The 13,432-nt window shown below is 45.9% G+C and overlaps 1 protein-coding gene across 1 annotated transcript in view; it reads right to left on the minus strand.

The window, feature by feature from the left end:
- LOC142785159 (phospholipid-transporting ATPase ABCA3-like) overlaps window positions 1-12,596 on the minus strand; it is a 31,344-nt gene extending 18,748 nt beyond the window's left edge. Inside the window, exons 1-4 of the mRNA XM_075883611.1 lie at window positions 12,545-12,596; window positions 9,457-9,764; window positions 6,972-7,223; window positions 1,669-1,975 (exon numbers count right to left, since the gene is read on the minus strand). Coding sequence (XP_075739726.1) covers window positions 1,669-1,975; window positions 6,972-7,223; window positions 9,457-9,764; window positions 12,545-12,596 — 919 coding nt within the window. The remainder of the gene's footprint in view (window positions 1-1,668; window positions 1,976-6,971; window positions 7,224-9,456; window positions 9,765-12,544) is intronic.
- Window positions 12,597-13,432: the final 836 nt, after the last annotated feature.

Genomic DNA, 13,432 nt, shown 5'->3' on the forward strand with positions numbered 1-13,432 from the left:
CGTGAACCAGCGAAAGCTAAAACGTGCGGCTATGGTGTTTAGCAGTGGGTTCACGCCGACGTAGCCCTGAAGCCTTTCACAATTATTGATAGACGGTCATGTGCAGTTTGACGTCCCAAAACCGCCATATGCTTATGAAAGATGCCGTATTGGTGGGCTCCGAAAATTTCAACTACCTGGGGTTCTTTAACGTGCAGCCAAATCTGACACACGGGCCTACAGCCTTTTCACCTCCATCAAAAAAGCAGCCGCTGCAACAGGGTTTCGATCTCGTGACCTGATGCTCAGCAGCCGAGTACCTTGGCCACTAGACCACCATGGCGGGGCTTTCACCATTATTCGTTGCATGTTCGTTCTTCTTAATGAAGTCACACACCCGTTGTTTGCCTTGGGGTTACCACAATGCTTATTTCACGTGCAGCACATATACCTTGCATTTTCACTGTCATTCAGTACTGTAATGAGTGGTTAAGTTCGTTCTACAACGCGTCAATCACAGTGGTTGTTTTCGAACCACAGGTGGTCACAGACGTCACCTGTGACTCCAGTGGTCAGAGACGACAGCTGCAGAAACTACCAGCGAACGCGTACCCACAATCACCACATTGACGCCACCACTTCGCGTTGGTGCAAGCGTTTGACATGGCAAGGTAACTCGGTTGTGTGGTTCTGCAGCATCCGCCAGCCACCAGCGCTTGCATTCCCGTTCGCGATCTAGAGCGGCTTGAAAATTTGCCGAATCATGGGTACGCGCAGTTGCTCCCAGCACTCGGACTCCCTGGCCTGTTCTTGAGCCCGGAATGCACCATCAGCCCATCGGCACCATCGGCCAATTGTGCCGCCATCTACGTACTTAGAAGCCACGTTGCAGGATACAAAGGAATTGTATCTTACACCCTTTTAGAGGCTATACACTCCAATTCTGCAGGCAATAATAATGGTGATGTGTTCTTAATTAGGAATCAAATATGGCGATGTAATGTAAGAAGTGACCTTGAGAATATACCAGATCATCACTTCAGAAACAGCAAATCGTCTACAAACACCTGATAGAGTGTATCACAAGAAATGAAAAGCGGCGCAAATAGGGGGACCTCTTCTGTGCACTCGATGGTGTCGTGCTCTTCGCGCGTGATGCCGAAATCTGCTTCTTACACAGCAATATGGCGCAGTTTCAGCCCATACTCAAAATCGTTAACACCTTCTTATAAACACAATTTCCGCTCCGGGACGACATCAAGCACACTCATAGTAGAGTATCAAGTGCTCTAAATCATTAACCACTTTTTTTAAACAATCAAATATCTTCCAACGCTTACTCAGACATTGAGAACCACGCGACGACTTTGAGCTCTCTCATAGTAGAGGTTACCTTGTGCTCTAAATCGTTACCCACATTTTCTAGGCACAAGTCTTGGCCGCCGGGACGGCTTTGGGCTAATCCATAGTAGACTACCAAGTACTCTGAATCGTTCACCACTTTTTCTAAACACGCGCACTACCTGGAGTAAACATTCCTTCAACTTTGAGGCTCTCGTTATCCCAATACCTGTTCTTCAGGCCCCTATAAGAGCCCTTCCAAAACGGCAGAAAGTAGCACAAGAAAATATAAAACATATGTTCGCAAGTCATAAAAGTCCGCATGAAAAGAAAAAGCTTTGTTCGCACCAGACGTTTTCTCCTCGCTGAGTCTAGCAACGAAGACGGCGAACGGAACCAGCATTCCGACGCAGAACCGCGTCAGTACGAGCGCGTAGTTCTTGGTGTCCTTGTGCTCTATGTAGGCCGGGTACGGGAATCGCTGTAGGAGCACGGGCCGCATCCGGCTCGTGGTGCGATTGTGCCTAATTGACTGGTACTCGAGGTGCCGCTGCTGCAGGGCGCCCATGATGGGCAGCAGCGTGTTCACCTCGGGGAAGCGCTCTTCCTTCGAGGGCCCCTCGGGTTGCGACAGAAGGCGTTGCGGATAGTTGACCTGCGGACAAAGTGCAGAAACCTCTTAAAAGCCGCTTGTAGACACGTACGTAGAATAAAAATTGTAACAATATTTGCAGAAGATCTAACGCTCTCCGATAAAAATATACATACAGCGCAGGTCTCTCGGGACTTTATCCTAAGGGGACCAAGATGAAACGTTTCTCGATCTATTTTTTGCGGTGTAATAGAAAAAAAACTCCCAAGCATTTCCCCGAGGGTGAACGTGGTTAAGTTCGAATACACGGGGGGATGCTGAGAGGGGTATTTAATAATTCGCACTATTATATGTATTAATCACACTATGGTGCCTTTATGGTGTAATGTTTCCTGGGAATCGCAATTTGATCACACGGGGGAGTTTACGTTAACTCATTGGCGAATGCCAACGGATTTTAACTTTACTCCCCCTCACGACCCGCTCTCGACGGGAAACAGAGAGAGAAGGCGGGCGCGCGAGAGAGAGGGGTGGGCGCGCAGCTGTAGCGAGCGAGGAGAGCGGAGGAGCGACACCGATATCAGCGTCGCGTCCGTGGCTTATTCGGTAGAGCGTTGCGCTGCGGCCCGCCAAGTCCTCTTTCTTTTAAAGATAGAGAGAAGACTGCGGACGCCGCCGACGGCAGTGGATGGTTTGGGGTCGCTTATAAAGTGTATTCACACTTAATATCTCTCTCAGCAGTATTTGTACCTGCGGAAGGTAATATCACAAGAACTTAGTTGCATGAGAGGCTCTAAACGCAGATGTACCTTTGCTCCATCAACATTGAGAATTTATAGAGACGCCACCAGCCCTTCTCGCAATTTGAGAAAGCTGTCGTCGTTCTGCTTTCGCTGGAGTTCCTGTAACTATGCTTGACCATCGTGATTTCGAATTTCCGACTGTTTTCAAAAACAACACGCTATTACGTTGAGATGACATGACATCATACACCTCTGTATTAGCAACATGCTTCGTGCACGTGTGTCATGTCTGGCGTGCCCCGGCGTTGCTGCTGTCTCAGTACACGAACCAAGCTAAACCATCCAAAACATCTGGTGATGCTGAGTAGCAGTGCACGTCGTTTCTGAGAAGAAGTGTAGGTGGCCAAACTACGTCACTCCAAAATCTTGACTGATATGTAGGGTTTAATGTCCCAAAACCATCATATGATAATGAGAGACGCCGTAGTGGTGAGCTCCGAATATTTCGACCACCTAGGGTTCTTTAACGTGCAACCACATCTGAGCACACGGGCCTACAACATTGCCGTCTCCATCGAAAATGCAGCCGCCGCCACCGGGATACGATCCCACGACCTGCGGGTCAGCAGCCGAGTACCTTAGCCACTATACCACCGCAGTGGGGCCACTCCAAAATCTTAGCGACCTGGAAATTGCGTGCATGGTGGCATGAGCATGCTGAAATGTAGCTCAAGACGCGCTGATGATCATAGGGTCATTACGTCACACGAAGGAAGTGCTACTTAAATGCATGAAGATAACACAGGTTTATATTGACATTTTTGTGGAGTAACATGTTTTGATATAACAAAACAAACAATACTTGAATACTATTGAAAAAAATTGGCAGATCCCACGTACGGTGGAAATCGATGATATGCGCAGCACGAATAGGAAATGTTAATATGTCAGTTTAAAATCAGCACAACGTTACGAGGTGGAGGTAATGATGCGTACATGACTTCCGTGTCGTGATTATCATGTTTGGATGTGTTGTTTACATTCGTCATCTAATCACGTCACGTGATACCAAAGTTATTATAAGTGGAGCTAGCGAAACGGCCGCGAGCACGCAATGAGCGTGGCATGTTGTCATGTTCTTACATCACACGCGTGTCAGTATTATCTTGTTTGCACCAGTCATATATATCGTCATCCATTGACGTCACGTAACACCAAATTTGGTATATGTGGAGCTAGCAAAACGGCCGCGAGCGCATCATAAGTGTTGACGTGCGCGCACGCTGGGCATAGCGACGCTACGTTAGCGAAACGCGAGCATTCTATATAGTCTGACGCCAGGTGCGACCAGCGTTCATTGGCGCGGTGCGACGGTAACCGGTGCGAAACGCGACATGCTGCATTTGGCGCCGATGTGCTACCCAGACAACAGTACGTCCCCCTTTTTTCGTGACGGAGTGACGCCGGATACGCTGAAACGCGCACGCGTCAAAGCAACGCAGAGTGGAGCACGCCTGCGAGTATATGGCAGCACCGGTGCCTGGCGAGGCACCGTCGGCGTGACGCGACGAAACGAACGCCGTTGAGCACGCGCACCGCGTCATGTTGCCATGTACTAGCGCCTTGACTGTGGCATGTTGTCATGTTCTCACATGACACGCATCTAATGATTATCATGTTTGCACCAGTCACATACCTTCGTCATCCATTCACGTACTGTTATACCATATGTGGTACATGTGACGCCAGCGAAACGGCCGCGAGTGAATCATGAGCGTGGCATGCAGTCACGTTGTTACATGACACGCATGTCATAATTTTCATGTTAGGGTCTGTCTCTTGTGTTCACCGGACTGTCATGTCATACCATACCAGCTTTTGCAATATGCCTGTTGAACGAAACTACCACTACTGCAGGATCATGACGTGTCATTCATGACAGTCATGGCATACATGTCATGATTTTAATGTTAAAACTAGTCAAATACAAACTTCATTAGGTCATGTTATGCCATACCATGTTTCGTATCGATATCATTATGAAAACGGCCAGGAGAACTAAATGTCGTAGATAGATAGATAGATAGATAGATAGATAGATAGATAGATAGATAGATAGATAGATAGATAGATAGATAGATAGATAGATAGATAGATAGATAGATAGATAGATAGATAGATAGATAGATAGATAGATAGATAGATAATGCTCAAAGTGTCCGAAGTTCGCTAAGAAACGCTTCGCATTTAAAGTTGTCGCCCACGTACGGCAGTCCATGGCCACGTGGTCCGGAGACATCAGATCGTTCATAATTTGCCGCAAGAAGCATTACAGGTCGTTTTTCGTGGCTTTCAATGAAGAGATAAACATACAAAGCACCCTCTCATGAAAAAAAAAACAGGGTTCATTTGAGTCAATGCGGCAAAGAATCTTCCCATCCGTGAGGTCACCTCATTTGAGGTTCTGGGATGTTGTCAGTCCCTTTAAATCCAACGTGCTCCGGTGAATATTAATTTGCATCTCCTGGTCGCACTCTCCGCCCAGCAAATGTAGTGAGACATGACGGCGATCATATTCCCCATCACTTACGACTTATGTTTCCTTGGAGCTCAAGCTTTGATATAGAATTTGCTTGTTTTGTCACAGAGGTAAGCTATGGCGCGAACTGAAAAGGAAAGTAACAAAAAGTGAAGTACGAACTGGAACTAGATTGAAATAGGAGACCGGGAGGAAAAACCAAAACTGAGCGTAGGAAGTCAATTTATCACTAGAAAGTAATTTTTTAGGCAGCAGCAGCAAAGGTCAGCTGAACTAGCTGCGGTTCACGATGAAAGATTATTCCACATAATAATACAGCGCCGAATTCCGTCATTTTACTTGCTGCTTACCTCTTTGACGACATCGCTTTGCATCGGTTTGTTCTGATACGACCAAACGAAAGATCGCAAAACAAATCCGTACATTTCCTGGTTTTCAACAAACTCATCACCGGTCTGTGTCGTTTTGTTGTCTATTCCCTCGGTGTGTTCCAGGTCACCCTGATTATTTTATTTGTGATTTTGTAACTTGGAAACAAGAATAAGGGAAGGTGTGAGTTCATTTTACTATCGCCCCAACAGGTCTGCACCAGTTGTTTCTAAGCGACTGTGGCGCGCAATCTGTGCCATTAAAAGATGTGCAGTTGCTGAGTGAAAGTAATGAAACAGATGTGACTTGACATCAAACAGATTTCACTTTGCAACGTTTGCATCGTTATCGCGAAGTATAGTGTGCTGGATGTGAACCTTCTGAAGTTGCTTTTTTAGGGCACGCAAACTGACTTTACTGCACCAATTCAAATGGTCTCAAAAATTGCCGTTTCCTCTTTCGACCAAATGACGTTCCCATTCAGAACTTCTAGGTGTAGCTAGCTGAATTTCAATCTGAACTTACCGTTCCTGCGGAAGTTCAAGCGCACCTATAAACCCATCTAATAATAAAATGACCCTCACGTGGTACACGCCAGTTCCTGCTAGACACCTTGATAAAGACTTATTTTACTCGAGGTAACTACAAATCATTGAGCAATAATCGCCAACATTGTGTACAACGTCATAATGGAGTACGGAAGTCGGGCGGCAGCATCACACAAGAAGAGCGCCTTCAAAATACAGTGCTGATTTGGCAATCGAAGCCCGAGGGGACCCAACAAGTGGAAAGCTCTGGGGGTGCAGATTAATTAGCCTTTAGGCTTTCTGGTGATTATGAAAAATAAATCACTACGTCCGCACTCTTTCTTCTCGTTTTTCTTTCTGCACCTTGGTCGAGGTGATTGTGCCATGCAGCACATTTCTAGCACTCAAAATATTTTGGGGAACGTTACTGTAAGAAACTCCAGAATAATTTTATCCGCCCAGTGTTCTTAAACATTCACGCATATTTAATACGTCGGTGTTCTTTCACTTTGGCGCCATCGACCGCGAAATGGTGAGGCAACGCGACGCCCTTCATGCTTAGCAACCACTAGAGTTTCATGGCAAACACATACCTCCCAGTTTTTACTGGTGCCTCCCTACTGGTATTCTTCCCAGCTTTAACTGGTATTAACATCGTAAATCATGCAGTGGGCGACTAGAGCTGGTTACACCAGTACATTCTACGGAACATCGCATACACAACGATGGCGGAAAACCGGTTGGAGGTGATCTGAGACAGCTATCACAGTAATGATGTTTCTTTATGAACTTGCTGTCGAAAGCTTCTTCTCACTTCCTTACTATTACTTCGTTACTGTTATGCGCGTGCTTGAATCCGTCGTAGCATCTCGTGTACTTACGCGCACGTCGAATGGTAGCCGACCTCCGAAAAAGTTGACGTGCAGGCTGACTGGCACGCTGTCTCGGTCCCCTGGAGCCACGTCCGTATACAGCAGCGCCACTGTGTGCACAAGCGTGCCGTTTTGGAGGCGCATGGCTGCCACGAGCTCCTTTTCGGTCGCGAATCCAGTCAAGTGGTGCACCCGCAGTTCCGCCATGGCATCATGCGTTAATCTCGCAAGGTACCTGTTCTCTACGGGTGCGAAGTACACCTGAAGGCCCGTGAGCAAAGTGCAAATGAGTACGGAACATGCAAGTAATTATAATTTAAGTGAACAACATTGAGTATTTATGCCTCAACAATTAATGACGTGCCTTTCTATATACATAGCAAAGTGCGGGGCCTGTACGGGCCGCACCACACAGTCAAGTCAACCAGGACAGGACGATGCTTGTCTCTAAAAATTATCGTAAACGCTCGTTCTTACTTTCGCGTTAAATATAGCGGCATTCTCAATTATTTAATTATCAGTGATAATAAGGTAATTATTAGCTTCAGCTCACATCACCTCCAATGGCACCTCAACAGACGGCAAAGTCATGGTTGTAAACCGGGTTGTGTGGTGCAACGCCATGGAGCAAGAATACTTACGTCGTTCCCGAAGGTCACGTGTAGCCAATGAATGTTATGCTGGTGTTGTGGTAATTTTGACTGCGGAGTTTCTGTGGTGCGGTGTAAAGTGGCTCTAATGCTGACGAAAGAGTTAAAATAACAGGCTGCGTGCAACTTCACCGACTAGCAATGATGGAGGCTACATATTTATATCTCCACAATATGGCGCAGAGTCTTATGTTTTGGTATATCACAGTTGTCCGGGAGAATTATGAGAAAAGAAGAGGCACAGAAAGCAATGCACTCTCATATTTTGTGGATATCGTCTCATTATGGGCGAGACCATTGCACATTACCACGGCGCTGTGGAAAAAGGGAAGGCCTACTTTGAAAGATCAAAAGAAAAAAGGTTCGAACACCGTCGTCATCACAAAAAAACGGCTGTTTCTGCTCGTTCCCCACACTTCGATATCCTCTGTCGTTGGGTCGGTTTTTGATCGTGACAGTATCAATTATTAGGAAGCTCGGGCAATTTCAGCAGTGGCCATGATGTTCTGCCTGGAGGCTTTTATAAACGGGGTTTAACAAAGTGCAAGCATCTTTCCAAGTATAGTAAAACTTCTTTTAGTGTCATCACCAAGTTCATTATCGTCCAATTGTGCGGAAAATTATACCATAATGCGGCCATTACGTGTTTCTTAAGCGTATCAGAAAAAGTTAACAGTCTTGGTTTCTTCCAGCATTTCATAATACGCGAGTTGCTGTCTTGTCAACTGGGATGGGCACTATATGGTAATTAGGAGGAGTTGGTTGTTAATTTTGTTTTATAAAACAGTGCGTTATGAAACGAAGGACATCACAGGAGCTGGGTTTATATGCTTCAAGTCATGTGAGTGCCTCTCCTGTAAATTCATTTTCTCGTTGTTTGTTTCGTAACGTGCTGTCTTATAAAAGCTCGATTACGTGCTCTTGGTACATAATCACACTATTAAATAAAAGTTAGACTCAGAGAAAAAAAAAATTCTGTATCATGTGTCGCTCGGACTAACTAGGCCTCTTTCGAATACTGCGCAATAGTGGATACGGATACTTCATTGGTTCTGATGTAAACCTGGTGACCTGATCGCTCCTTTTCGAATTTTCTTTGTAACCTCCATCTGTTGTATTGTGCCGTGTTTCGAGTTTACTATATGACTGCTACAGAGCAGTCAGTGTGGTGACTACAGTGTGGTGACTTGAGCCTTCAACAACTAATTTTACTAGTATATACTGTCGGAACAAGTCATGGTGGTTTGTTTTTTGTTTTTTTTAGCTAAGCAATGTTGCGATACACTGTACGCGTTGGCAGAGCTTCCCTTCTTTATATCAAAGCATATTGAAGTAACAGCGATGGGTGCTTTCATGGACGCTGTAACGTTGTGCAGTGCTGCCGGCTTCTGTGGTGGAGGTGCTTGGAGGGAGTAAGGCCCGAAGCAGTTCTACGTGAGAGTCAATTTAAGACGCGATAGCACGTTCAGTACGGAGGGCTTAGGTACTCTCCACAATACTGTACTAGGAATGAACTATATCGGGAAAGGTGCTGCTATCTACGCCATGATATGCAATGGGTTGGTGCAATTCCTGCCCTTATCGATTCACACCGCAATATACAAAAAGGAGGAAACACTCGTTTCGTGAGAACTGGCTAACCTCCCTACCTTCCTCTTTCAATCCTCCTCCTCCTCCTCCTCCTCGTTTAAGAAACCAAAATGGCGGTGCCCACGTGTTTTACGTAAAAATAATCTGTAGCACCTCGTCAATCTTACAACTGCTCAGCCACTGTGCTCGAATATATTCTGTAAAATCGTGATACACCGTAGAAGTGTACTGGAGACTAACGTATACGTTCCCACCTGGGTGATCTGTGCCATGTCGGGCTGCGTGTTCCAGTAGGTATAGGTGCTGATGGGCCGAAAGTAGGTGTCGCCTCTGCGCACTAGGGGTTCAACAACCACGGCGTCGTCCTGGATGCCCAGCAGCAGCACCACCATCAGCACAATCTCGAGCAGCGTGGTGGTTTTGTGGCGCTGCATGCGCTTTATGTAGATATTCTTCCACAGCACCATCAGAAGCTGGCGCAAGGGAGATGCACTGGGATGGAGCGCCTCGGAGGCCGCACACTCTGCGCTACCCGCTTTAACATCGCCAGCTTCATTGGCACCTGCAATAGTAGCGGGCCACTGCTGTGAGGTATACGTGACAGTGAGTCCTAAGTTAGTGCCCTTTGAAGCAATTTTATAAGACTGCTTTCGTCGTAATGGTGCTGAACAATGAACAACCTTTATTGGAAAGGCGTTGTGTTGCATCGGAATATTCGCTTTTGGTTTTCTTCATCGCACGCCCACAGGACATTACGTAATTGAGCTAGGCGTAGCGTGTATTACGTGGCTGCGGCAAAAATACCAGCCGCCTTGCCTGAAAAAAAGATCTTTGCCTCAATTCCTTCCAAGCTGTGCCTACCGATATTCTTCGTGACCGCGCTGCTCCTGTGTTTGAACATCTAATGTCCTTTATGCGACAACAGCAGTGGCATTTCAATACAGTAAACGATATTCCACTGTAGCTTTCGACAAAAAATAAAGCCTCCATTGTCGCACGCGGCGATTCGCCCAAACGTTTCATTCCTCACACAACACCGGCATTGAATGCAGCGCAAATATTGTTTTTTTAAGCCGTAGCACACGCCTTTATGTCTGTGTAAATATCTGAGAAACATATTTTATAGCCAATTTCAGCAATGCTGGCTCTGTACTGTCGCCTCATAATTATGAAACGCCTGGTGAGTAGTATACAGGCTAAAAAGTCCGGAGCGGCACCGTCTCGGTGACCGAAGCACGTTAGCTGATCGCCTCAGTGACTAATGTTATGATCCGGCTATTTTTAGATTTGTAACGCTTTTGTAGTTTTTTTCGAAAACACATGGCTTGTATTTGCTGTGTGCGCCGGGTAGACAGTATGTACTTAACCCCTGTCACACGTAGCAACTTAAGTGCGCTTTGAGCGAGTACACTTAGCTGCGAGTGTCATTTGCGCGCTCTCACACGAGCAAGTTTAGTGTCACTCGCTGCAAAGTACACTTGGTGGCAAGCGCGTTCCTTAACCATACTTCACTGCGACAGCTGCGATGAAGTGTGTAGCCTCGGTATAGCAGTGGCTTGTACAGAAGGACGCTGTTGCCTAAGCGGCGCTTATAATATATTTAAACCATTGTTCTTGTTACGATGGATATTGTTGTGTATAAAACTAGTGATAATATAGGACAATAAGCTCGCTACTTTCCCCGTTGGGCTGTTTCCAACCACCCCGCTAGGGGGATGCGGAAGCACATGCACAGCAATGGCTGCGTCCGTCGCGTTGTTTACTTCCAGATGCACTTGCACATGTGTAGGTAAGGTGTTTTCTAGTATTTCAAGATGACATGTACCACAGCTGCTACTTCCACGAAGACAACGTGGTCTGAAGATGATACGCAGGTGTGAAAATAACAAATATACGCTGTGCTACAAATCTGGCAATCGCCACTGCCATCATTTTCTAAGTGCACTTCACTTTCTCATGTAGCAGCGAACCGCCGAAATGACTCTCCGTGAGCGTAAGTACACTCACACAAAGTGCACTTAAGGTGCCACGTGTGACAGGGGTATTAGTCTGAGTTAATGTAGAAGTATGTACCAACTGGCCCAGCATTCCACTTTATTAGTCTGAGTTCTTGCGGAGGAACTCACTTTTTACCATGTGGTCGCTGACTGACCTACAAAAATTACCATCCGTTTCTGAATCACCGAGCCTTCAAGGGTTAATTGTCTTGAAAGTAAACTGGCCTTCATTTTGTCAATTTTATGCCCCGATAATATAAATGTCAGGCATGACTGCGAGTTTTATTTTTCAAACATTAACGTATGTGCTTCATTGAAAAAGGTGTGTTTCACCGCTAAGGCGAAGCAATAAATGCGATAGTGACAAATCGGAATGTCACGCTAATCACGGCAAGCAACTCGGAACTAGCAGCGCACTGCTCAAGCGCAACGAGTGCACGAAAAAAACACACATGGGCTGACCACCAACTTCAAACTGTCACAGTTTAGTACTTAAAACACACTCATAAAACACAAAAGAGAACGCTCAGGTATACAAAGGACAGCTGAGAAATAAGCCCTGTTACAGTTCCTGCTTCGTGTTTCAGCAGAACGCTCTTTTGGCAGAAGTGGTCACTGCGGTGAGAGAAGTAACAATTGTTTGCTACGTAACGTCAATACAAACTTTCTAGAGAAAACAGAAACCGTGCAAATCACCCGAACATGAGGTAAGCTCATGCGCATGGGTGACCACACCCTGTAGGGCAATTAACAGGTGGTAGAGTTAGCGATATGCAACGATCGGAGTGACGATTTTTAAAAAAACGTGTTTCGTGCCTTCTTATCGGTGATCAAAATAACACGATAAAACTCTTCCAAGATCTGCCTACCGCACTCAGTTAATGGTGTATACGCTGTTGATATACTGAAAGACATACCCTCTGTGGCCGTGTCATCTAAGGCCACGCACTGTGAACCGAGGAATCGCAATCAGATACCTTTGTCACGAAAAATATGTTCCTTTGTTGCGCCCTACAGCAAAATCGTGTGGCATGACGTAGTACATTGAAAAGGAGACCCGTAACGATGCTTTGTCGATGCGTCTGGCCCACCAAAATAGTGCCACCTACTATAGCACACAACTCCCGCCTATCAGCGCTGTAGCTCAAAACAAACTATAACGGCAGCCCGCTATGGTTTTGCAACGGCTGGAAGCTTACGCGTCAGGTGCATCATCCAAGACAGTTTACCTGTCGCATGTAATGTAAGCAATCATTATTCGATGTATTTGCGCCACAATATCTGTCCGCACTATAAGAAGTCATGTAGGAATCGTTAAGGAAATAATTAACTGGCGCTGACTCACCTTGGGGCGCTTGCAGAGCAGGTTCCCCAGGCTCTTCGAAAGCAACATGCATCTTCAATATCAGGCCTAGTGTTCGTAAAAGAACGCGTGGAGCAGCACGTGCTAGATCACGGACAGATTCTTCTTCCTCTATTGTGATGGCACGTTGTCTCGAGCATCGCCGCCTCTACTAAGATTTTTTTTTAATGAAAGTTAAAGTAGGACAGACACCAAAATTCGACGGTAACCTGACATGAAACTGGCTGCAGCGTGTATTTTGCCTGCTCGCACGAAGAGCTGAATATTTAATTTGAACACTGTACCGGATACTAGCCTCCCCATGCTATCACTTCAAATACACGTGTAAGCATTATTGTAAAAAGAAAAGAAAATAAAGCACTTCACGTGAAAAAATATTTCTGATTCATTCATGTATTTGCTAATTAGGAAATGCCTTGCAGTGTTAGCCTATTGGCTTCAAATGGCATATACGAACAGTGGCCTTAGCTCTCTTAAATTACGAAACGTAGGTTCACTAAATAAGCTACAATATAGTAGTTGATGAAAAGTTTTATGAGTCAAAACCTATTTACTGTTTTACTTTACAGCATATTTTATAGGGGAGCTCCACAATGACTGCCTTGTGACTACGACGAAGGCCGGAACGTGGTGACCTGGTCTGTATTAGATGTCAGCCGGAAAACAGGCCCTTGGCACAGCCTCTGTATCACTCCCGATCAGATCGTGTTGCCACGGTGACAGTGAAGATGAACACTGTCATGTGCTCGAAGATGACTGTAAAACCCCGCTTTTCTTCATGTGCTCGCGTTGCGTTCAATGGATCCGGGGGATTGGCACAACAGTCCAAAAATCGCTCATAGGAAGCCATCTATTAGCCACTGGCTGATT

Source organism: Rhipicephalus microplus, unplaced genomic scaffold (assembly GCF_043290135.1).
Source record: "Rhipicephalus microplus isolate Deutch F79 unplaced genomic scaffold, USDA_Rmic scaffold_18, whole genome shotgun sequence".
Classification (NCBI taxonomy): domain Eukaryota; kingdom Metazoa; phylum Arthropoda; class Arachnida; order Ixodida; family Ixodidae; genus Rhipicephalus; species Rhipicephalus microplus.